Source organism: Tachysurus vachellii, chromosome 3 (assembly GCF_030014155.1).
Source record: "Tachysurus vachellii isolate PV-2020 chromosome 3, HZAU_Pvac_v1, whole genome shotgun sequence".
Lineage (NCBI taxonomy): Eukaryota > Metazoa > Chordata > Actinopteri > Siluriformes > Bagridae > Tachysurus > Tachysurus vachellii.
In genome coordinates this window covers 10,970,180-10,996,361 of record NC_083462.1, presented here as the reverse complement: position 1 = coordinate 10,996,361, position 26,182 = coordinate 10,970,180, and the positions used below count along the sequence as shown (strand labels likewise).

At 39.1% G+C, this 26,182-nt stretch overlaps 1 protein-coding gene across 2 annotated transcripts in view; it reads left to right on the top strand.

Moving 5' to 3' along the window:
- LOC132842821 (retinoic acid receptor beta-like) overlaps positions 1-26,182 on the top strand; it is a 145,355-nt gene that overhangs the window by 74,359 nt on the left and 44,814 nt on the right. Inside the window, exons 1-2 of one of the 2 annotated variants that reach the window (XM_060865705.1) lie at positions 12,400-12,950; positions 24,173-24,321. In XM_060865705.1, coding sequence (XP_060721688.1) covers positions 12,794-12,950; positions 24,173-24,321 — 306 coding nt within the window. In that variant the 5' untranslated portion in view covers positions 12,400-12,793. Of the gene's footprint in view, positions 1-12,399; positions 12,951-24,172; positions 24,322-26,182 lie in introns of those variants that run through there. The other variant, XM_060865704.1, reaches the window with a different exon arrangement.

The following is a 26,182-nucleotide window of genomic DNA, read 5'->3' as shown; positions in this document are numbered from 1 at the left end:
TCCTGTGATTCAGGAGCTTCCTCCAGGTACTCTGGTATTCTCCATCAGTCCAACGACATGTGCTTTGTGAGTGTGTGTAATTGTGCTCTGTGATTGGTTGGTACCCTGCATTATGCCCCAATTCACCTTGGATATATTTCAGGTTCCCTTTGTGTAGGATGGATTGATGGATGGATGGATAGATGAATATATTAGATACCTGTGGCAGCAGAGGTGTGGTCAGGTGTTGTTTAGAACGAAGGGAAGTGTCTTGGAGAAGTAATAAACACCTGTGATTTATTCTCATTGCTCTTTTTACAAGTTGTAAGGTCTGGATGTGAGAAGAGAGCAAAAATTATTTTATTTGACTGTGTGTGTGTGTGTGTGTGTGTGTGTGTGTGTGCGTGCGTGTGCGTGTGTATGTGTGTGTGTGTGTGTGTGTGTGTGTGTGTGCGTGTGTGTGTGTGCATGTGTGTGTGTGTGCGTGTGCGTGTGTTTGTGTGTGTGTGTGCGTGTATGTGCATGTGTGTTGTGTGCATGTGTGTGTGTGTGTGTGCAATGTTGATGAAATCCATTTCAGTCTTACTGTATACTTGTACAGGACATTTATGGATCAATATTTAATAGAGATTAGAACTCAACTCACAGCTTTTAGACATCCTGAACCCCCACCCAACCCCTCGTCTCACACTCTCTCTCTCTCTCTCTCTCTCTCCCTCTCTCTCTCTCTCTCTCTCTCTCGCTCTCTCTTACTATCCCATCTGAACCATTCATCTGAAGCAACTGAGGTGTGAGAAAACACAAACTCTGAAATGGTTTCGCTTTTTTTTTCTCCCCACTTGCTGATGTTTTTGTGAGAGAAGGAGAAATGTATGTCTGTTTATGCCTTACTGCAAGACAGAAGAAAAGCCTGGCATGGGGGATGATACTGTGAGAAGAGCATGAAAAGGAGAAAAAGGAGGGTGTTGAGGAAACAAGGGGGAGGAGGAAGTGGGGAGACGGGTTTGGGGCTCACATTTACTCTTCCTTTTTTGCTAAAAAACTTGGGAGGAGAAAATGTAGATAGAGGAGTGAGGGGTTGGTGTGAGTCTACAGCATGCTGCTTGATGTAACCATGTGCTATCACTAGAGCATGCATTCATTCATGACCTCTGGGTGACTCCTGTTCTTCTTTTCTTTTCTAATTTAAGAAAATAATACACTCTTAGTATTTCCATTTCCCCTCCGTCTTATATCACTTCTACTGAATCTCCTTTCCTCTTGTCTGCTCTTCTGACTCCACTCCTCTAGTTTGGTTACTTTTCCTATTCTGTCATCATTTCATTATTTTTTTCCCCTGTCTCAAGTCTCCCTTTTTCTCAAATTGTAATAATTCAGATTCACTCCTCTATCTCTTCTCTATCTTGTCTGTGCAACTATTCCTTCCTTTCCTGTCCACTGCTCTCCTCGCATCTAGTTGTTTTTTCTCCAGTCCTCTCTCCTTCAATTCTTCCTTTCCCTGTCTACTTGTATTATTTCTTCTCTTTTCTCTAATCCTCTCATTTCCAATTCAAGCCTCCAATTTTACATTTATAAGCATTTGGCAGACGCCGTTATCCAGAGCGACGTACAGAAGTGCTTAAATCTCTATCATTGGATACGTTAATGTTTGGGTTTTTTTTTTTATATATCTCTTATTTGTACAACTTCCTTTCCTTTTCTCTAGTTTTTTCCTTGGCTTTTTTCCTGTATTCCTCTTATCTTCGCTTCCCCAATTTTGTCTGTGCAATATTCCTTTTCCTTCGTCTGTTTTCATCATCTTCACTCTTTTCATCATTTCATCCTATTTTTGTCTCCTTACCGTATTCTCTTCCCTTCTCTGCTCTCGTCTAGCTTGTTTCTCTTCTTCCTTAGTCTTCTGGTGTCTCTTTCTTCTGATTTATCCACTCTCAACAACTTCTCCTGTGTTTTGTGGAGTCCTAAATTTGCTCTCAGACCTGACAAGACTTGCAGGAGAAAGAGAGAGAGAGAGAGAGAGAGAGAGAGAGAGAGAGAGAGATCTTGCTCAGTGTTATTGATTTTCTGGCACCAGGCTGGCTAGATTAAGAAATGCCAATACTGGGCTCCCACCCTGGCTCCTGGTTCACGTTAAGTTCACTTGTCATTTTCGATAATTCTGATAAAATCAAGATGCTTAACGGTGATGCAGTTAGGCTGCCCATGGGTCAGGTTGATTGAATTAGTCTGCTGTGTTCAGCCATTATGCGCCAGGCTGCTGCGTTCCCAACACTTAATGGAGCTCTGGTTATTACCTCAGCTTTAAAACCAGTGCGTTCAGGCTGAGCCAAGAGAGATAGCAGTGAAGTACACGTTTAATAAATTCACTTATTACCGATCATCTTAAGCTACATAGTAATTGGTTTCATTTTGAGGTTTAAAAAAGGAATTGGTTTTTATTTAAGGACTTGTTATTTAAATTGTGGGGATTTTAGTATCAGGATTTAAGGAAGTTCATGATTATGTTTTTTTCCCTTAACAGTTACACAGTAAATTCACATCTATAGTTTACACAAGGTTTAATTTAGTGCTGTAGCTGCGCCGTGACATGGTGTTTTTTTTTTTTTGTTAAAGAAAACAAAATGGGAAAAAAAAAACACCCACCGCTTCTTCATTTCACCACCAGCAGCATTCACTCAAGCACGAGTGACACACAAGCTTTAACCTTGAAGCTTCACAATTAAAGTAGATTTAAAGTTATACAGTAAATGCCACCGATATCAAAACCCACACCTATACCCACTCGTGCCAGCGGCTCAAACTGTGGTCCGTATGGTTGGTAAGTGTAAACAATAGCACACGTCCCATTAAGGCATTTAGCCTGAAGTGTAATTACGCCATCTACGCTGAGCCGAAACTGCAGCTTGGGAGCCATCGCAGGAGCTGCTTAAGCCTTCGCCTCTCAAAATGAGCTCTGTTTATTGCTCCTGCCATGTTTTAATTGGTCTCTTTCCTAACACACGCAGACAAACACACACTCTTCTGTGTTATTATGTTCAGAGAGATAATCTTTACACAGATTCATATGTTGTAGTGGAGCACGTGTAGGTGCAGTCATGTGACTGGGTGTTACAGTAAGATTAGTGTCATTTTGTGTAAGACACTACAATGTAGGAGTGTAACACAATGTCGCTATCTGAATTATACTGGGAATGAAATATGAACCCTTTTATTATATTCCAGTAAAGTTTATAAAGCATTGGTTATAAATATGGCTCTGACAGTTCCTCAACTTCAGCTACATCACTCCAGTTCTTAATTGGACATAACCGTTTTATTATTATTATAATTTTCCTTCTTCTTCGTCTTCTTCTTCTTCTTCTTCTTCTTCTTCTTCCTATTGGACCAAACTGTTTTATTATTATTAATGGTGCTTGCAAAACAACATTCTTACTATCCTGCATACTCTTCCGGACAAAACTTCGGCGCATAACTTGTCCCACAGCTTTTGTCCTAGACCCATTAATGAGGTGTCAAATTGACCAGCTCATTGAGGAGAGGTGTGCTATGACTTTTCTAAGCGATCCGAGTACCGGTACTTTCGGTACCGAGTCTCAAATTGGCCTTTTTTTTCCCCATAGGCTCCCATTATAAATTTTGGAGGTTTATAACTTGGCAAGCTTTTGAACTATCTACACCAAACTCGTCCAGCTCCTTTAGGGTGATACTCTGAACAAAGTTTTAAATTGGTGTACCGACTGGCCTTTCGGTTGTGCCACAGCCACGCCCCCAATATATGCAAAATCAAAAAACTTTTTACAACATGGACATGTGACATATCAAAACACTCAGAACAATGAGGGGAACTTCCTCACGTGTAATTTGATGAAGTCACGTGACGTCACGTGATTTCACGTGAAATTAAAAAATTTGCACAACATGGACATGTGACATATCAAAACACTCAGCACGATGAGGGTAACTGCCTCATATGTATTCTGGTCACGTGACATCACATGAAAATCAAAATTTAGCACAACATGGACATGTGACATATCAAAACACTCAGCACGATGAGGGGAACTTGCCACGTGCAAGCACCATTCACATTTTCATGTACGTTCTAGTTCTTTTTCTTCTTCTTCTTCTTCTTCTTATTTCCTTTTTTTTTTATTATTATTATAATTTTTTCTTCTTCTTCTTCTTCTTCTTCTTCTTCTTCTTCTTCTTCTTCTTATTATTATTATTATTATTATTATTATTCCGCCCTAGAAACGGTCGTGCAGCCCAAACCGTAAGGCCTAGAGAGCTCAAACAGTTACTCAGGGCCAAAATCTCAGCGGAATCGGACAATTTGGGGCGCTTCAGTTTGGGGCCATTTGGGGCCCTAAACCCCTAAAACCCCTATGTCCAAATCTCAAGTGCTTTATATCATTGGAATCCGTGGCTCATGACTTAAAAAACGTATATCTCCGATTTCATTTCCACCATTAAATTTTTTCGCTATAGTGCATTTTGTCCGAAACCTACTTTTGCTAACTAGTCCTAGGTTTTTTGCCTGGTCGAGACCAATCCAGTGCAGTAATATTCTCTGGAGTCTCAATGTCAATTTTTTCGCTTAAGGGGCCCCAAAACATTTGGACTGTGAGGAGCCAGTTTTACTAAAATGTCAATAACTCAAGAACGAAATGAGCTATCAACACCAAACTTGGGACACATGTGAAAGAGGTCAAACTGAGGTCACAGTTCAAAAACCGCGGCGATTGGCCACTTGGTGGTGCTATATAAAAAAAGCCCTCTAGCGCCACCAACAGTCCAAAAACCCAATGTTGTGCTGACTCGTAAGGCAAAGATTCTGATTCTGAGAAAGATTCTGATTCTTGCGGGTATTCTGATGACATAGCCCCGCCCCCAAAATTAGCGAAATCAAAAAGTTAGCACAACATGGACATGTGACATATCAAAACACTCACATTCACATTTTCTTCAGGAAATGACTTGCGGGTCACTCGTTCTGCATCTGGGTGCTTGTGTTTCTTCGCTTTATGGATATGACTGTATATTTTAGGGAAAACTGGACAGGTGAGTACTTCACATGACATATATTGTGGCACCCTCTGTAGCATGACATATGTAGCATGACATGACATATATTGTGGCACCCTCTGTAACTTGTGGGTCACTTTGTGTATGTGAAAATCCTTTAAGGCCTTAAACTCCCTAAAGGCCTTAAACGCTTGAACCCGGGAAATGCTGCTGCAACTTTGGCAAAGATTCTCAAAGATTCTCAGAATCAGAATCAGAATCTTTGCCTTACGAGAACTCGGAGTGGGTGGGGCCTAACCCACCTTGTCTTGAAATGGGCGGGGCTTTAACCGGTAATAATTAATTTGTAATATTTATAACACTAGCTTACTACCTTTATGTTTTTATGAAATACAGCAAAAACGTGGCAGACACACAGTGTCTGGTTACTGGTTAGAGACAGTTGAAGGTTTAAAAAAGAAAAAAATCTCCGACAGGCAGAGACGCAATGCGAGTCGCATTCTACCAAGCAAGCACCACGTCTGAACGAACCCACGTTTACCAGAACTCTACTGGTTAGTAAGTACGTATTATTAACGTTACAACCCGAAGTAAAAAGCTGAAGAAACCCTAAACGTTAACGGAAAAGACCCGCGAACCCGAGTGACTGAGGGAGAGACAGAGAGCTGTTCTGTGTGTGACTGTGAGTGAGCAGAGCGAGACACAGCAACACAATACATCTGTATGTGTGTAGGGGAGGGGCGCTGTGACTAGCCTATCACTGTAGGGGAGGGGTGCTGTGACTAGCCTATCACTGTAGGGGAGGGGCGCTGTGACTAGCCTATCACTGTAGGGGAGGGGCGCTGTGACTAGCCTAACACTGTAGGGGAGGGGCGCTGTGACTAGCCTATCACTGTAGGGGAGGGGCGCTGTGACTAGCCTATCACAGAACGCTGACACAATCAGATACCCAATGATGATTTTCCTACAATCCGAGCACAGATATTGACTCGTATTACTCGTATAATACTCGTACTCGGCAGAAGTGCTTTATCCGTACCGGATACTCGTTTCAGCCAAGTATCCGGCTCATCTCTAATGGATATGACTTTGTTTATTTTAGGGAAAACTGGACGGGTGAGTACTTCACATGACATATACTGTGGCACCCTCTGTAGCATGACATATGTAGCATGACATGACATATATTGTCATGTCAATCCAAAGGCCTTAAACGCTTGAACCCGGGAAATGCTGCTTGCAGCTTTAATTATTATCATTATTATTATTATTATTATTATTATTTGTGCTTGCCCAAATCTTATCAAACTAACAGCCTAATTTAAACCACCACAACGATAATCAGGCAGTTACTGAGCATGACTGACCAAGAAGAAGAAGAAGAAGAAGAAGAAGAAGAAGAAGAAGAAGCCTTTATTACTGCCACACATGAACATTACAGCACAGTGAAATTCTTTTTTTACATTTCCCAGTTTTGGGGTCAGAGCACAGGGTCACCCATGATACGGCACCACTGGGGCAGAGAGTTAAGAGCCTTGATCAAGGGCCCAACAGTGGCTTGTCTGTGCTGGGGCCTGAACCCTGATCTTCTTATCAAATACACAGAGACTCCACTTTAGTCACCACTGCAAATGCTACATGCACTTATTCTTTGTCCCACAAGCTTCATATCTATCTCCTTACTCCTAGTCCTAAACTCAATAAAAAATAATCTATTAATTTATCCCCAATTAAGTGCTGAATGATGTGTTTGTGTTCAATGACATCCCTTTCATTAGTAATTGTAATAATTGTAATAATTTGTGTTGTATTTGTGTGGAGATGTGTGTCTTTAAGTCAGTTTGACAGAATAAGTTTTTGCAATTGATTTATATGATGTATTGCATGCAGTTCCATTGGATAGGTTTAGATGGAACAGGAGGATTCACTGTTACAGTACATTTAGATAAAAACTTTCAATATTATCTCTGATGATAAACATGTTATTTATTTATTATTCATAATGACCGTAGTTGTATTTTAGAGAATTACAGCAGTTTTTGAATTCATTTTACAGTTGCATTTTTTCTAATAATGTAATCTTGGGTGAAAAATGACTAACCTTACTGCATGAGTCACTGTTCCAAAGTATGTGGGATTTTATGAGAATAGAGATTTAATCACTGCGGTATGTTAAAAAGCAAAAGTGTTTACTGTTGATAAACTACACTGTAAGAAAGCACCTATTGTGGCCTAATATGTCAGGGGTTTAGGAAAGTAAGTGTGTGTGTGTGTGTGTGTGTGTGATTGATATTTTGTAAGGAGATTTATATGTTGACAGCTTGAAAGGCTTCTGCTGAGAGAGAGGAAAAGAAAAACAGAGTGAGTCAAAGAGTCAACAGGGCTTCAGCCATATCTGAGCAGAACCTACTTCCTTCTTTTTTCTTTTTTTTTTAGCTTTTTCTTTTTTTGCTCTTTAGCTTTTTCGGTTATGCAGGAATGCAAAGGTGTGAACTGACATAATGCGAGTTTTGTAAAAGTGAGAATGTTTCCTTTTAAAACAACAGGGTTATGGGGAGAGAACAAGAGCAAGAGAAAAAGAGGAAGAAGTAAAGTGGGGAAATAGAAAATAGAGTGCTTAGTACTTACTTTGGATTGTTTGGTTTTGGATTTCCTCTTGGGTTGTTCCCTTATAGCTCTCTCTCTCTCCCTCTCTCTTACATTTACATTTCCAGCATTTGGCAGACGCCCTTATCCAGCATGACTTACAACTGAGCAATTGAGGATTAAGGGCCTTGCTGAGGGGCCCAACAGTGGCAGCTTGGTGGATGTGGGATTGAACTCACAACCTTCAGATTTTCTCTCTCTCTTTCCTTCTCTCTCTCTCTCTCTCTCTCTCTCTCTCTCTCTCTCTCTCTCTCTCTCTCTCTCTCCACTCATTCAAATAATTGGAAGTACCATTTGGCCTACAGTTTTAATCTGAAATAAAACTATTATTCATTTCTTTTCATTATAAGATATACAGTCAATTAATATTGGAACTAATTATCAGAGCTTTTTATACCTTCATGGTAGGTTCATATTGTCATTATTTATAAGTCTACTTGTCTTTAAGTAACTAAGGCTTGGAATAAACATTTAATTCACCAGACAAGCCAATTAAGCTAATTGCTAGAAGTCAGAAATAAATAGTTTTGTTAAGGTGGTTTATGATTGTGTAATGAAATAAATGGCTGTGCTTCACATCCCTGGACCCATTTTGATCAAATCCCTTCATTTTTCTATCAAGCAGTTCTTATACCCAAATCTAATCTCAACTAATGTAGAAAAAGAGATCGAGAAAAAGAATTTTGTTATAAAACACGAGCTGAAATTCCAAACACACGATCACCAACAATACAATATAAAGTAGAGATAATTCTTAGATTTCTCTAAAAAAAGATTTTCATCTAAATCTATGAATAAGGAAAAGTCAAAGTAAAAACACATGAGCTTTATGATGCTTGGACTGAACTAGCAGTTACTTCAGCGTAACTATGATAAAGAACGTAAAGATGTTAACTAAAAGGGGATGCGATAAGAAACGGCTTACTATGTTTCTATAAAGTTCAGCTGAGTATATAAGATGCCTTCAGGTCAGGATCATACTCAGGTTCGGAAAATAAAGCATCTGCTGCCTTTTGTATACGTTTCTGGTCACAACATTCAGAATCTGATACTGATTTCATTATTTCTTTTTGATGGGCTAAAAAAAGTTTTATGTCTGATCATCTGCTGTGTACATACTTTCTGTGAAAAGTAGGAATTTCTTTGCACCTTTTTTTTTTTTTTACCAGACTCTTTGGTTTGCAAGACTAGCTAATGCCCTGCCTGCTGTAGATCAAAGTGTAGAGAAGTCCCAGACTCGTTGCTGCTTTATCAAACCTGCCACGCTAAATGAATTTTCAGACTACGACGTCAGGTTCGTCCAGCTTTATTAAATGATCAGGAGCCCTCTTTATGGTCCTGCTTGAATGAGTCTTGGCACTCAACGAATGGAGACAACAGGCAGTGATGCCAAAAACTGTCTAATCTCGATGGACCGGTTCATTATCGCTTTCTAATTACAGGTGGATTTCCAGGTGGATTCATTACCTGCTGGGGCTCAGTAATGGCTGTGTGTGTGTGTGTGTCTGTGCGCGTGTGTTGGTGCCGAGGGCTTGAATTACAGTGAGAAGGATGCAGGGGGTCAGGGACGGTGTGTGCCGCGCAGGGAGAGGGGTTGGGGTTTTCTTTTCAGCTAGTCTGTCGAGCCACTCCATTATTCATAAGACGGGGGATTGATCGCTCCTCGAAAAACGAGCACGGTTCTGCAAAGTACGCTCCTGCTGTGCGAACCAAACTGGAGCAAACAACAAAAGGACAAAAGTGTGTATATGATAATAACATGTGCAGGTCTACACAGCATATTACCGGTTTATACCATGTGTACAGATCAACCTGATTTACTAATGAAACTCTAATGTAAGTTTAATCTGGATTAATATCTCATCTTTTTATAGATTGTCTGTATAGACTTACAGAGTCCTTTATAGTTACTTTTATTTTATTTCATTACTTATGCATGTCTATATGCCACATTTATTTATACATTTACAAGACATGGTCCCAACACATACCTGTCATAGCAGGGCATATATCTTTATAGTCACACACAGAGATAAGAAGTGAAATCCTCCACTTCAGAGGTTACAGCCTAACTCAGCTGGAACAACATAAATTATACACTAACCAACTCCGCTGGCTGAAATATTGCTTACTGAAATCCGTGCCGTGTTGTTGTGGCACTGAGTGTAAGCTGTTAAGTCATAAGAGGTTAGAACGGCACGCGTGGGGCCGGAGCATGAGCTAATGTGATGTTTGGATAGTCGTGGTGGGTCTGTAGCTCCCTCTTCTCTACTTACACACACACACACACACACGCAGGAGAAACAGCATAGACATTCTGTTGCTCTAAAAAAACAAAGCATAACTTTTTAAATTGTTATATAGTTGAATTGTATAAGGGTAAAAATGGTAAACGCTTCCTTGGAACAGCTGGACAAATAAAGGGGTTTAAAGCTGTAAGAGGTTAAATTATATTACATTAAATAGATTTTTTTTTTAAATTCATGTAAATGTATATAGAGTTACTTCATCTTGTTTATTTGTCAGTAGAAGCTACCCTGAGGTGCTGTTTTGCTCATTTTCTCATCTCAGCACAGACAAGTTCATTCATTCCTGACGCTGATCACGACTTTATGAAGCTTGCTGTGTTTGTGCTCTTGACAAAACTAAAATTGGTAGAAAGCAGCTCTTTGATCTGGATCCGTAGCGCCGAAGAAAAGCGTTTATAGGTGAAAAGTTATCTGAAGCATTATAATCAAAGCCACTTTAATAAAAACTTGTGACATGTGAACCTGATGCTCAGGAAAATAAGTCGCTGTACATTATTTTATCAGACTAATAAACATTATTTCATTATATTCAGTGAAACATATGTTTACAATAATTAGAAACTCCAATACAGGCAATTTGCATTAAATATTTAAATACCCATAGGTAGAAAGTGATGAATGGCTTTGATGTGTTGAATAAGGGGGGAAATAAGTGATGAATAAGGAGGGAAATAGGGGCATTTCCCTGGGAATAAGGGGGAAAATAGGGGCATTTCCCTGGGAATGACTGAGAAAAATTCTTTTTCTCAGTTTTTGCTGGCTGTGCTGAAAATCTGATTTTCAATAAATCTCAAAAGACCCAAAAGCATTTGTTTGGATACTGTGTACCGCATACAGGACAACAAATAAATAACAAACCTATAGAAAACTATCAAAAGGATAACTAAAAAATATATATGTTATTAGAAATATACAGCCTTAATGAGTGCAGATTTTAGTTGCAGCAGTTTGCATGAAATTCTGTATCGAAACAAATATAAAAGTGTCTTTAGTTCTTTAACATCACAGAAGAAACAGGATTTTTAAAAAAAATCCACCTTCTCATTTAAAGCCTGGAGGTTCAGCTCCCATCGCTTCCCAGGATTTAATAGTATATTAAATAAATATGTAGTATACATATTTTTATAAATGATTTTCAGAGATCTATGAGTAGTGTTAGGAATCTGAGCGTATTTGTATCAGAACGACAGAAAAGATGTGTTTTGATAGCATGGAAAAGATTCAGCAATGATCCTGGAGTCATCTGGACTCATACACCTCAAGTCCAGCCTCCAACTTGATTAAAAAACGTCATATTTATTACAATTCATCATATTTGTTTAGAGTTGGAAATTGTTGAAATAAGATGACACGGCTTAAGCTAATGTTTTTGCTACGTTTTGTTTTTTCATATTTGCTCTAGCATTGTTTATTATTGGCATTTTTTTATAGAGAATGTAGATGATGATGATGAGCTGATTCTAAACTGCAGCACTTCAGTTTACACCTTATGTCAGTTAATTAAATTCTTCCAAAACATTTCTCCCCAAACTCCCAAACTCATGCAGGCAGGTGAATCAGTTACCCTAAATTGCTCCTAAGTGTGAATGAATGGGTGAATGCTGCCCTGCTATGGTGGTCTGGAGTGATGATGATGATGATTGATGTTGTTCATTTATATGTGACTGGACATAAAAGACACAATATCAGCTTTTACACTCTAACATTCTAAACCATGTTGTAGATGTAATTTCATCGTTCAAGGTCATTTCTTTCTTTGGAGATTAAATTAATTTCTTCAGGCTGTTTTTATTTTCTTCCATCTTATACATGCACTTGGGTGTCTTTTTTTATAGTATCTGCTTGCTTAGGTTAGGTGAACAAATGACAACCTATAATTCACTGGAATTAAGTGCACAGTTTTACAATAAAAATAAAAAATTTAAATAAAAAAATGCATAAAAAAAAACCCAGATATATTCTGAGTTTCCTATATTTAAGTTTTAATATTTAACTAACGGGTAAAGTTTGTTATTATAATTTTGGATCTTTGCTATGGTTAATGAGGATCGCGCGCTACTATTGCCTGTGTGTGTGTGTGTGTGTGTGCGTGTGCGCGTGTGTGCGTCTGTGAGGGTGTGTGTGTGCGTGTGTGAGCGTGTGTGTGTGTGTGCGTGTGTGTGTGTGTGTGCGTGTCGGCGCGCTGGCGGGTTTTAAAGCTCGCGTGAGAACTTGGTGATGTCAGAGCTGCTCGGGTCATTTGAAGGTTAGCAGCCTGGGAAGGGTTCATGGAGAGTTCACACGCATACATTAAGCAATCCTATCTTTCACTCTGTGCGACAAAAAAAAAAGAAAGAATCTAGTAGGAAATGAGCTGTGCGGAGGCAGGAGAAGGCATTCGTCATCGACTGGAGGAGAGACGCGCTTTTCACCTCGTTCTGCGTTGTTTATAAAAATATATCTGATCGGAGAGAGGACCGTCCTTTACGCACTGGAGAGAGAGAGAGAGCGAGAGAGAGAGAGAGAGAGAGAGAGAAACATATCAGGAAATCACTTACATTACATCTGTTGCATTTTCCTGAAGATGAAGAAATAGTGAAAATGATAAACTGCTACAGTTTTACCGGCACCGACGATCCTAAGTCGTGATTAACAAAAATAATTGTGTGGCACTGAGAACCAAACTGAAGCCGCACTTCTATGGAGTTTATGGATGCACTTTTGCAAGACGCACAACCTTTACCTTTGCAAGGCTAAAGCAAGGACACAAGAAAACAGCAGTAATAATAATAAAAAATTAAAAATAAAAAAAAAATAAATAAAACAACGAGGAAACAGCAGAAGAGGTTTGAGGCTGAATGTCCATCATGTTCGACTGCATGGATGTTCTGAGTCCGGGACAGATGCTGGATCTGTGCAGCTCCACTCCGGCGTGTATGCTGCAGGAGAAGGCGCTGAAGGCGTGTTTCAGCGGAATCACACACACAGACTGGCGGCTCCGGCGCAGCGCGCACTGTACGTCCGGCACACACACACACACACACACACACACTGTCACACTCTCACAGTCAGCCTCATGCTGCTTTACTCTCATAATCTCAAGAAATACATTCATTTCATAATTAAGTTACTTTTTTTGCACCTGCACTTTAATTGGGATGTAAATTGCACCTCTCTTTGTGCGTAAAATGTTCATGGAGTAAAAAAAAAATTGAAATGATAATAAACAAGATAATCTCAGCCACGTTTCGTCAGTTTAAAGACGCACTGTACACCTATCACAATGTGATACAGCAATTAAAAGACAAAGAAGAACAAAAATAAAGAACAAAACACGGACATGTGCTGGTGCCTCTGTCTAGTCACAAAGAAAGGTACAGTTTAGTTTCTCTTTCCTTTTTCCCTGACAGTGTAATAATCTCAGTGATCAGTAATCAGTCGTCTGTCCTAACAACAGTCTTGGAACCTAATTCATCTTTCTTCAATTTTATTTATTTTACCTGATGTCTAAATTCAATAGGAATCCTGTCGTATGGTTTTGTTAGGATTTCAGGACACACTCTCAGAAATGACTGTAATAAATAACAGTAAAGGAAATGAGCTGTAACTGTACTTTCTGTTGTTGCTTGTTGTTATTACCGTTAATTGTGCATGTTTTGTTAGCATGTTTTGTATATGTAATATGTATCTTTTAGTAAGGAAATTACATGTGGTGTACCTTTATTTTATTTAGCGTACAGATCAACCGGTCCTTAAAAACTGGTGATGTACCTGTAATTACTTTAAAAGGTTTCCAAGGGTCCCAGATCTGATCTGTGCATAATGAACTATTTTGTGCACAATGTAAAATGTTTAGTGTGTGTGCGTAAAATCACACGATACGGGATGTCCGTAAAGTCATCCTGTACATAACTACCATCGTTTCATAAACTCTCACAGAGTCATCTCACAACTTTTGCTCCCAGTTTTGCAACAGCATGGGTGTGTGATATGCTCGCCATATTTCCTGTTAAAGTCCCATCGCGGCATTGCGACAGCTTCTCGATTCAGATATCAGTCAAGATAATGATTCGAAGGCGTTCTTAAAGGCTGCATACAGTATATAGTATGTAATACACTGTATGTGTGATATCACACAATTATGGAAGATATTTTGTATTGTATACAAAACACTGGGACATGCTGTAATCTGTAAAGAATTGGTATAATGAGGGATTTGTAAGGCAAGGGCACTATTTAAGACTGCTGACTGCTTTGAATTGGAAGTGTGGACTGGAAAGTATGTCGCTCGTCAACCATCACATCAGGCGTTCCTCACCTGTGGGGGGACAAATAACACTGAACAAACACCAGTGCACTTTGACAGGTATAGATAAATAACTCAGTAAGTTTGTTTGCTAACAAGTTCAGCACATGTTTCTGTGTCTGACCTCTGTGTGGCTGTGAAAATGACCCGACGTGCCACATTTGTTACGTTCTTTCACTGTTCACAATACTACAGGACCTGTCAAGAGAGACAGAATGTTATACTCGGAGATGCTGGGGCTTGTGTACAAAAAAAAAAACAGAAAAGAAAAAATTCTTTGGCTCAACTTTAAGGCTTTGACCTTCCTAACTAGTACATCTTTATACACTGTTAGAAAAAAAATAAGTACTTTTGTTTTTCACTTGGAATTGTTAATACAGAGTACAGAAGACTTAGGTATATTACCTCAATGTTGTATACAGTATAAAAGGTACATTTTTGCACCCTTGTAGTTTCGGAGATTGTAGCTAACTCGACAGTTTATTTTTTTCCGTAGTGTGCGTTTTAGACATCGCCTGGTCGAAGTGTTTTCTTAGCTACCTGATTTATATTTATCTACAGTGAACAGCACACTTGAGATAATGCTAAGCGCAGACATGGGCTCCTGCTATTTCCCTGGTGTGTATGTGTTATGGGTTCTGAGAACCACAAATCACACAAAAATGTCAACACTCATTCGCTAGCTGTCCACAGGCTTGTGTGCCTGAGACCAGACCGCAATTCTATCAAAGTGGTAATGTTATTGGGAGTAAACCTGTCATTCATGTACAGTACGTCAGTGTAGATATTCAACAAGAACATAATATCATTTATGACTCCTGGCTGACTTTTATTCATATTAATAACTCCAGAGACTGATTAATATACCTGACATAATGCAATAATATAATATTTTATGTGTGTAATTATAGTGATTTATAGCTATTTATTTCATCACTGTAGGAGACTATAAGCAGACATTAATGCTTTTTCCGGATTTATTATTTTTCATGATGCTTTTTGTTAGGCTAATAAATACAGCTTAAACTGCATCAGTCATGAATATATTCCTGAGAATAAGCGAAGTATCTTGTGTGTGAAGACACCTGACTTCCAGATGTGAATAATCCTATTATGTGTTCGGCTGTTTTTAGACACTTGATATGTTCACATATTTTTCACATGATTTATTTAGGGAGCACATATTTGTGCACATGATGGTGTGTGTGTGTGTGTGTGTGTGTGTAAATGATATTAAAATGTGTATTATGAAACAGTTATAGAAAAATAAGTATGTTTGCAGGACCAAAGGTGTGTGTGTGTTTGTGTGTGTGTGTGTGTGTGCGTGTGTGTGTTTGTGTGTGTTTGTGTGTTTGGGTATTTTTTATAATCTGGTGAGGCCCAAATGTCCCCACAAGGATACGAATACTTGCAGGTTTGACCTTTCATTTAAATGTGATCTAAACAGTTTGGGTTCAGATTAAAGTGTCTTGTGTCAAAGGTCCTTGCAAGGATAGTGGGTGTAAGATATGTGTGTGTGTGTGTGTGTGTGTGTGTTGTTTACCTAAGATTTCAAAAGTCCACTCTTGAAGGGCCAGATGACAAATATTTAAAAAGTTCTTTTGCTTATCTATCTTTGTCTTCTAATCATCATTTCACGGCTTATTATATGGCTTGTGTATTGTGAGTGTCGGTAAAGCAACCGAGAAAGATTAAATCCCATTAAACGTTCTCGTACCCCATCTCTTTGACCAATTATGCCACCTAAGTGGCCTTTATTTGCATCTCAATGGATTAGAAAATCATTGGCATTAGAGTCCAGTGGTAAATTGTTCTGATAAAGCCCTGCTTGGATTTGTCAGTAGTCTAATGAAGTGGAATAAGAGAAGCTGATCGCCGTTTCAGCTCTTTGTATTCCTCAGATGAGATTCTTTGTGCAAACGCATCGTGAGCATCTCTTTTATGTTTTAAATAAGAACCGTGCTTCGAATTTGAACGCTCTCTCATCAAGGTCATTGTAACGTATTTATTTATTTATTTATTTGCTTAGATCTTAATTAGGAACGATCAGAAGGAGGTGTAAAAGTAGATGTGCTGTAGCTGCACTTTCAGACTCACTATTCAGTATTCAGTACGTTTGCGGCAGAAGGGTTCCAGTTTTGTTATTTGGTTATTTGGTGAGCTTAAGGTACGTTAATTATTGAGCTAAGGTGTGGTACGGTTACATAACATGAAGTTTATACAGTGTTAAGTAAATAAGACTAATAATCATATATACAATAAGTGTATATATAACATAATATAGTATATTATAGAACGCTTTATACAGTATATGGGTTTAGGCAGCGATGTCTGAACGAGTCTTTTTTTATTTCTATCATTAATTATGTGTCAAAACTAAATCTTATAAATTTGCAATCTGTAAATCAGCCTAAATGGAAAAAGACCACGTTAATGTCTTAGTTGCAAATTTAGGTACTCTGGGAAAGTATATCACGCTCGTTTTATTCCATGAAAGTGTTTGAGGAGATTAGAGCGAGATTTTACTGCCTCGCGTTCCCTTTGTCTGTGCGAGATTGGTGGCAATTAGGCTCTTTTCCGTTCTTCCTGCTGTAGGCTTAAGCACCTTAGAGCAGGACTTGAAAGGTCATTAGCACTGCTTGCATGCCGAGTTAATTTCGCAGGCATGACAGCTGAGCAGGACAGAAAAAAAGCTGCGTGAAGACTTTGTAACAAGATGAGGCTGTGGGATGCCAAGAGACGGGACAGGGGACGGCTGCTTTAAACATGCAAGTATGGGAAATGAAAAGAAATGATGAAGATGACTGATATGGATAATTAGCAGCAGCTCGGGTTCACAAGCTCGATCTGTTTCCATACACAAGGCTACATACACAATGCTTTTAAAATGTAGACGTGTCCGAACAGCTCGGGGACAAGCAGGATACCGGATCGGATGCCGGCTGCATTTTAAATACCGCCGGAAAGAAATCCAAGGTTTAAAATGAAACTTTTTTCTGCTTGTTTCTCTGTTTTGTTAATCACATGAGGATTCATCTCTTGGCTTACACTTTAAAGAGACTCGCACCTGTTAGTGAGGTTAGTGGTGAAGAGCTCGGTGTCCGACTCAGTCTGAGGTCACGTAGAGGTCACGGAGGGTTCAGAGGAAGGGGGTGCAGGCGGCACACCAGGCTGTTATGCCCCGTTCAAAATGGCTCGAAATGCAAAAATGTGTCTTTTATTAGCACCGTGTCGATCTGGAGAGACATTCCCGAGTCGGAATTCTGACCCGAGGCGATGTTTTCTTTGGATTTTTTTTTTTCCTCAGAAATCCAAATGATGAGATTTTTTTCCACTTCAGCTTTTCACCAGGAAGTTTTGAGTAACATCCTGAAAGCTATCCAATGTGATGACGCAGCTTATTCATTTTTAAATCATATCATTCACAAACTACATGGAAATGTAAAGTGTATTCAGAAGAGTATATATTGCTCCTTGGAGTTTAAGGGATTAATCACACACAGAGGCTTATGCAGGTGATCATCTTATTTTAACTCGGACTTCCCCGGCCTGATTTCACTCCTTATTCCAATAATCGGATTAATTCCCTCCGCCTTTTGTGTCTGCTGAAGACGAAACGAGTTGTTTGTTTTTTGCTTCTGTGAAAGGTTCAATGTCCAGTGAAATGTATACAGACAGCAAGCGCTGAGAGAAATCTGGATCTAATTTGGTGGAGCTTTTCCGTGAACTCTCTGATTGAATCCAGAGGGACGGAACTGTGTGTGTGTGTGTATGTATGTGTGTGTGTGAGAGAGAGAGAAAGAGAGAGAGAGAGAGAGAGAGAGAGAGAGGTGGAATTTTTTGCCAGTATTGAGCCACTGTTCACTGTTGTTTGACCAAACGCTCAAAATGAAGACAGTGTCTGAGTGTAACAACTCTAATCTATCCAAAATCAGCGAACCTCCCTCAGACACCTCCTGCCAAGCCAACAAACTCTGAATAATGCTCCAAGAGACATACAGGAAATGCCTGTGGCTTCCCTTTCTCTCTCTCTCTCTCTCTCTCTCTCTCTCTCTCTCTCTCTCTCTCTCTTTCTCTCTCTCTCTCTCTCCCTCTCACCCCTCTCTCTCTCTCCCTCTCTCTCTCTCAATCTCTAACTTGCAGCTTTGTTCCTTCCTTCTTTACACTTCTTTAACTTCAACTTCGCCTGTCCTTTTCCGTGTACTTTCACTCGTTTATTTTCATGACGTTGTTTTGCCGAACGAAGCTCCATGGTTACATCAGTGTGTTTGGAAAGGTGAAGCAGCGGACCCAGGATGTGCTGCGAGACGGCCGAGAGAGGAGGAAAGCAAATGAAAAGCTTGACTAGCTTGATATGGGTTTATACACACACACACACACACACACACACACACACACGTGAAGTGCTGTTTCAGTACTTATGCACAGCTGGTTTTATTTCCACTTAAACAAGTAAATAAATAAATAAATAATGTTAAAATTGTACAATTGTTGATTAAATAGTGAAATGTTAAACAATCTAAGACAATAGTTCACTAGTAAAATAATTCTTTCATTCCTTTATTCGTTTATTTCTGCATTTGTTTGTTTAATTAGTTTGTTGGTTTTGTAATAAATTGTAAGAGAGATCATACGATACAATCATTGGGATTGCTGTCTTTTCTGCTATTTTTACACCCTTGAAATGTGTGTGTGTGTGTGTGAGTGTGTGTGTGTGTGTGTGTGTGTGTTATACAGCACAGCTATGCTGTTTTCAGTTTGTTTTTCCCCATTGAGAGAATGACTTGCAATGTGTGTGTGTGTGTGTGTTTCCTGCTTGACCCTGACAGAGAGTTCAGCCAGAGGCTAGAGGTTCAGCGTGACAAGCTACGAGATGTTTTTTCCTCTGCCTGCTCTTTTTTTCCAGAGCATTTTCCCTCATTCTCTTTCTCTCAGTACTGGTCTAATAGCAGCCGTGAGTCTGTGTGTGTGTGTGTGTGTGTGAACATGCTCCAGTCCTCACTCTACTGTGCTCGAGTGTAATCGGCCAGAAAATGGAGAAATGTTTTCACTCTGTGCATCTGCCTTTTTTGCACTCCATCTGTCCACAGGTGGTCCAACACTACAACACACACACACACAAACACACACACACAAACACACACACACACACACACACACACACACATGCACACGCACACACACACACACATTCACCAGCATGGGGAGAAATCACCCTATCACACACTCTCTTTTTCTGTCTCTCTCTCATACACACACACACTTTCTGTTTCTCTCTCTCGCTCACTCACTCACACACACACACCACACACACACTTTCTCTCTCTCTCTCTCTCTCAAACACACACACACATACACCACACTGACGATGCTAAGAGTTCATCTGGGAAACTTTTATAGATTTGACATCTAAAATCTAATCTGTGTTATTTCATAGTGTTAAATTCTTCCTTATTATTCTAAAATAGTTTTCTGAACATTGATTCAGGTCATTTGATATAATTAACCTTTGTGGAAATAGAAACTCAAAGGTAAAATCTGTGTGTAAAGGTTGTGTGAAATTGTTTTGTCTTTTATTACCCTGAAAAATGAATCTATTATATAATAAATGCAAATGAAGGCGTTTTTTTAACTGTATTTAATATTATATGAATGCAAATTTTGCATTTCAGTTACAGAAACTGAACCAAAGACATGAAGTTTTCTTGCTGTTAGTGTGTTAATACTGTTCCAGGGATCATGTGGTGGATTGTGGTTTAAACACAGTACACTTGACTAAAATACTGTCTATTACTATTACTAATCCAAGCTCATGCATTTAAGTTAGATATTGAGTAGCTCATCAGACCAGAGACTAGCTACAGGGCTTGAGACCATTCAGCAAACGGACAGATGGTACAGATTTTTATCGATTTTTATTTTATAATCCTTGACTTTTTGAATCGCATGAAAGACGCATGAATAGACAAAGATGTCCGTTTGTTTTTCCGGCATCAGGTTCCGTATAGATGTGCTGAACCGATGAGATGAATTTTCTCACAAGACAAAACCGGTTATACGAAGCGGCACAATGAGACGCATGAAAACATAATCGGTTTGTTTCTGTAATCAAAAAAACTAAAGGTTACTTTCTACCATTTACTTATATCGTTTTCTTATCCAGACATCATAAGTAAGGAATTTTATGTAACTGGACCCACACACACACACACTGGGTACAACAGGAATCGTGTGTCATGTATCTCATGATTAGAATTTATGTTCCAGGGGTTTGTAAGCACCATGTGTCCAGATGGAAAGGTTTTAGAGTAGCCCAGGCCGCCTGCACTCCTTGTCGCTATATGACCTGACTTAAATAAAAACGGATGGCCTGCTGCCTTCATTAATTCAATCAGGTTTCACTCGGAAGAAACGTGGGTCTCAGAGTCACGGAGCAGGAAGGGGCGGGATGTGATGTGATGTGATGTGATGTGATGTGATGTGATGTGATGTGAGATCGATATGGCAGTTTATCTGTCTAGTGCAAGAAATCCCAACACAGAGAGAGTGAGCAAGAGAGATAGAGAGGGTGAGCAATGAGAGCCTCCTACAATCAATGTGCACTTAGTTAGAGACTCCAACTGCATTTATTCACTCAGTTAATCTGGTCTTAGATCTGAGACGAAGGCGAAGTACGCCACCCGAGCCTCACTACAATGTCATTTTCTTATTTGTTTTCTCACAGCCTTGTTAAATTCATTTAATTCAGTAAGATATATTGGGTCCTTTTATAGCATGTAAATTTTTTTTACTGCTTATATGTGATTTACTACATTGCACGGTTTTTTTACGTTTTGCATTTAGCACAAGAGACGGATAACTTCGGTGTTATTTACTTAGTGGTGAATGGCTGAAGAATAATTTCCTTAATATTAATTTGATTTTTAAACATGATTTTGATTAAGAGAAATGGATTCGAGCTGGTGGGTTGCGTAAGGGTCACTGCGAGGTCTCTTAACACAGAAGATAAACCCTGAACATATTGATACGTTTAAAAAGCGAGACATGAAGTAACTGGAATTCAGAGAGGAAATTAAAAGGACACAAGATATCAAGTATAATTAGTCATGTTCGTGTCGTATACTCGATCTCATTGCTTCTGTTTTGGCAGTGTTTAAAACAATTACAGGAAGAAATGTTTTTTTTTCTATCTTTGTAAGGACCTTTCAATGGCATAATAATAATTATTATTGCTGTTTAATTCTGTAAACCTACGTAACAACAAAGGAAAACATTTTTGTGATTCACAACTTTTCACAATTTTCCTGTCAGTGCTTCTGAACTTGCTACGTCATTCTACCATCATAATATTTCTGTATAAAAATGGAAAGAAATCAAAACTCTGATCAGAATCATTATACAACGTCTGACATGGAGGTAAAGATATGTTTAGTTTAGGTATAAAGTGCTATAGTCACCATGTATTGTATAAGGACAGATCCCGAAGCCAGTACCGACTGTTAGAATTGAGACACAGCCAAAGAGATATTTCTGCTGGTGCCTGAGGCTAATGCAGGCTGAACTAGCATACCGGATTTTACATACACACACTCTCTCTCTCTCGCTCTCTCTCTCTCTCTCTCTCTCTCTCTCTCTCTCTGTCTCTGTCTGTCTCTCTCTCTCTCTCTCTCTCTCTCTCTCTCTCTCTCTCTCTCTCTGTCTCTGTCTGTCTCTCTCTCTCTCTCTCTCTCTCTCTCCCTCTCTCTCTCTCACACACACACACATATACACACAGTTTTCCATCATTGTGAAGACCTTTCATAAACATTATGATAAATGTTATATTACACATAAATCTGTGTTTTGTTTTGTTTTTTAATTTATTTTTAAATTTTTTAAATTAGTCAGGACCGGGTGATTGTGAGGACATCTGACCCTAACTTATTATTGTGAGGATATTTAGTCTTTCATAAACAGCTAAATAAGTATAAACACACACACACACATACACACACACACACACACACACACACTTTCTGATATTTGTGAGGATCTTTTAGAGACATAACAGTTACTATTGGGAGATGAAAGCAGAAAGCAGTGAAAGGTCCCCACTAGGTCAAAACTGTCAGATATTCCAATCTTTGTGGGGATTTTGTTTACTCATCAATATTTAAAAACATGTCTCCCAGCCCTATTTTTTTGTAAGGACCGGGTGACTGAAGAGACATTAAATCCTGTTCTATCACTGTGAGGACATTTAGTCCATCACAAACAGCTACTGATATTGTGCTATGTCTTCTTAACCTCTTAGCTGTCTACTATTTCTTGCTTCAATAATGATGCAAACAACCTATTAACAAACCTATTAAAACTGTCGATTTGTTTTATAGTAAGATTTGAAGATCTAGATTTTCTAGGATAAAAATACACTCAACCAAAACACACACACACACACACACACAGAATAATTATGATTATGATATAAGTGAACATGATTTGCTTGGTGTTATACATATCATTCATATAGCAACACATTAATTCACGTCTAGCATGGTGCTAATCATCTTCATAACAAACATCTGATATTAACTAAGTCTCTTTTTAAGCATTTGTATTTTTTTTTAACACTTGACTTTTACTTACTACATTTCGAATGATAAATCTCGATACCTCTTGCGCAGATCAAGCACTTGCTATGTTTTCAAACACTACCTCATTACACACATCACTCTAATCTACATGCTGCCAAGTATACTCTGTATTTATTTACCTTCGGGTAGTTGGAATTTTATTAGAGTTACTTTCATGCTAACTAACATTCGAGAGACTAGTAATAAAGCCTGGCTAATTCCTATTCTTCAGCGTTAGCTAGCTATTAGCATTCTACTACGTTGTATTGTTAGATTTAGTAGCAAATGAGAAATACAACTGTTCATTAGCTTTATCTATTTCCTGAATTCTCAAAGGTTATCTAGGTGCCATTTTTGGTAGAAGTTTTCTTTATGTACACAGTGTCTGCTCTAACATGAATGACAAACACATTTCTGTTTTATTTGTTGGTAAAAGCAGTGCTTTGTGAGTTAATCCGGTGGACGGTGGCTAAGTGAATTTTGTTGCTCTGAGGATCTCTTCACAGCAGCGTAATCTGATCATCTGATCTGTTCAGCCTGAAGCTCATGGTGTGATCAGGTTGCCTTCTTGTCTGCTGATACGGTCTGACCTGTAATGAACCACTTTACACCACTTCAGTATTCTCTTTCTGTCCCCATCAAATTATTGTCTGCTTTGTTTTAGTTGATTTCGTAGTTCCTAGTGAGCTTTACTTAGCTTCTTGGGTGAGAGAGAGTATAAAACTGATGTACAGGATAAAAGAAGGACAAATATTTTCAGTACATATTTGTGTTCATTGTGGGGTAAAGTGAAGATGGGGTCTGAGCACAGGGTCAGCCACAATACAGCTTCCCTGGAGCAGTGAGGGTTAAGAGCCTTGCTCAAGGGTCCAACAGTGGCAGCTTGGCAGTGTTGGGGCCTGAACCCCAATCCTCAACCTCGAGCCTTAACCACTTGAGCCACCACTACCCAGCTGTATATTATTAGCCAGAGGAAACTGTAATAGGAACATTGTTAGCCTTTCTATCATGAATCAAAACAGTGTAGAAATACTTCAGTTTTGAGTTTTTGTATATTTGCATCATTTCAGTTAACCTCTTTTAAGAATCTTGACCCAGTGGATGGTCACTGTTGGGTAGATGGAACGCTCCAGATCAAATCAAATAAAAAAATAAAATAACAGCCATATGGTCAAATGGACACAAAATCTATTTGATGTTATGAAATAATTCTACCTGGCTGCAGGGTCGGTGTTCTAAGATATATTTGTCCACAGTGGTACTTTACTGCCACATTCTGCATTTAATTTTGTATTTTGTTGTTCTTGTCTTGCCCGCAGCCATCGAGACACAGAGCAGTAGTTCGGAGGAACTGGTGCCCAGCCCGCCCTCGCCCCTTCCACCTCCACGCGTCTACAAGCCCTGCTTCGTGTGCCAGGACAAATCCTCTGGGTACCACTATGGCGTCAGCGCCTGCGAGGGATGCAAGGTAAGCCGAACACGAGCATGATCAGTTCTCAAGTACAGGAATGAGCGTTTTGAGCTCAACTGCCTTTTAAATTTTTATGGAAAGGTTTCCTTACTGCTGTGTCACCTATTTGGTGCAAAAAAAAAAACTTTTCCACATTTCAAAGTGAGGATTAAAACCAGACAGGTTGTGCTAGATGTGTTTTCTAACAGTAGATGTGTTTTATTCCTCTTATGCTCTACCACGTCATTTAACTTAGTTTCAAGATGTCCAAAATTTCACATTTGAACACAGTGTCTCAGTCACAGCAAGGTCAAATATCTGAAATTTTAGTTTTATTTTAACAGCTTTCTTTCTGTCTGAAGTATATATAAGGATATTTAAGACATGCAAATGAGTAAAAGAAAGGACTAGGAAACTATGTTGGCAGGGGAGACAGCTTCCTCAGAGTGAAGACTGTGTGTATGGAATGAATACGTGTATGGAAAGGAATATGTGTATGGAAAGAGTTTTAACAGTGAAGGCTGGGATAATGTTTGCTCTAGTCTTTGGCTGATAACATTTTAATATGTTAAAGGTATAGAGAAGAATAGAGTAGAGAGGACTAGGACTGAATGTCCTCTAGTATCTGTAAACTATGTCTATTACTGTCTATCTACTGTGTATCTATCTATCTATCTATCTATCTATCTATCTATCTATCTATCTATCTATCTATCTATCTATCTATCTATCTATCTATCTATTTGTTTGTCTGTCCATCTGTCTGTCTGTCTATCTACACACACACACACACACACACACACACACACACACACACACACACACATACACACTTCTCCCTTGGAGTTAATAAGATTTTGGTTCTAATGTTTGGTTCTTATACATATCTCTATCTACATATCTATATATCATTTGTTAGTCTGTTCTTTGGCCCTGTATGAAGTGTGGAGCTCTAAGCAGATTTAAGTAGTTTTAAGTGATTTTAGACCTGGTGTTGTTTTCATGTTATTACCCTCACTGAGTGTGCAGATAATTCAATCAGATGCTTGTTGTATTTTCCTGCCTTTGGGGAGTTTTTATATATCCATACTGCAGCATGCACCAAGCTGTGTGTGTGTGCAGCTTTCTGAATTATTAAACGATCGGCTTTGTGAGCTGCAGCATGAGCTCATGAACTATAACTTTAGATCTGAGAAATAAGTGTAAAGCAGTCTGTTCATAATGAAGTCTACCGAGTTTTCTACTGTGTGTGTGTGTGTGTGTGTGTGTGTGTGTGCGCGCGTGTGTGTGTGTGCGCGCGTGTGTGTGTTCTAAAATGCTCCCCCACACACACACACAGAGTTAAGAATAGAAACACACAGCAGGAGGATTGTGTGAGTAATTATGGTACAACACTGGTTTCATTGTAAGGATTTCACATCTTTACAACAGGTGCTTTACAGGTTTTTATCCAAACACACTTTAAAGACACCTCAGAGAACTTTGGTGTTTACTTACAACAAAAAACGTCCTGAAGTGATCCCTCAGTGGTCGTGGTCGTTGTGTGTGTGTGTGTGTGTGTGTGTGTGTGTGTGTGTGTGTTTGCACACTGTCATAAAGTATTTTAGGAATGCAGAGACTTACAGTATGAGGTACTGGTTCATTTTCTCTCTCTCTCGCTCTCTCTCTCTCTCTCTCTCTCTCTCTCTCTCTCTCACACACACACACACACACACACACACACACAATCAGCTTTCTGAAAGAGAGAGCAAAGTGAGTTTAGTGACATGAAGTTGCAGCTATATCTGAAATTAAATACACCATCAATGTACCAAACCTGCAGATTATTAGTACACACACACACACACACAAACACACACAAACACACACAAACAAACAC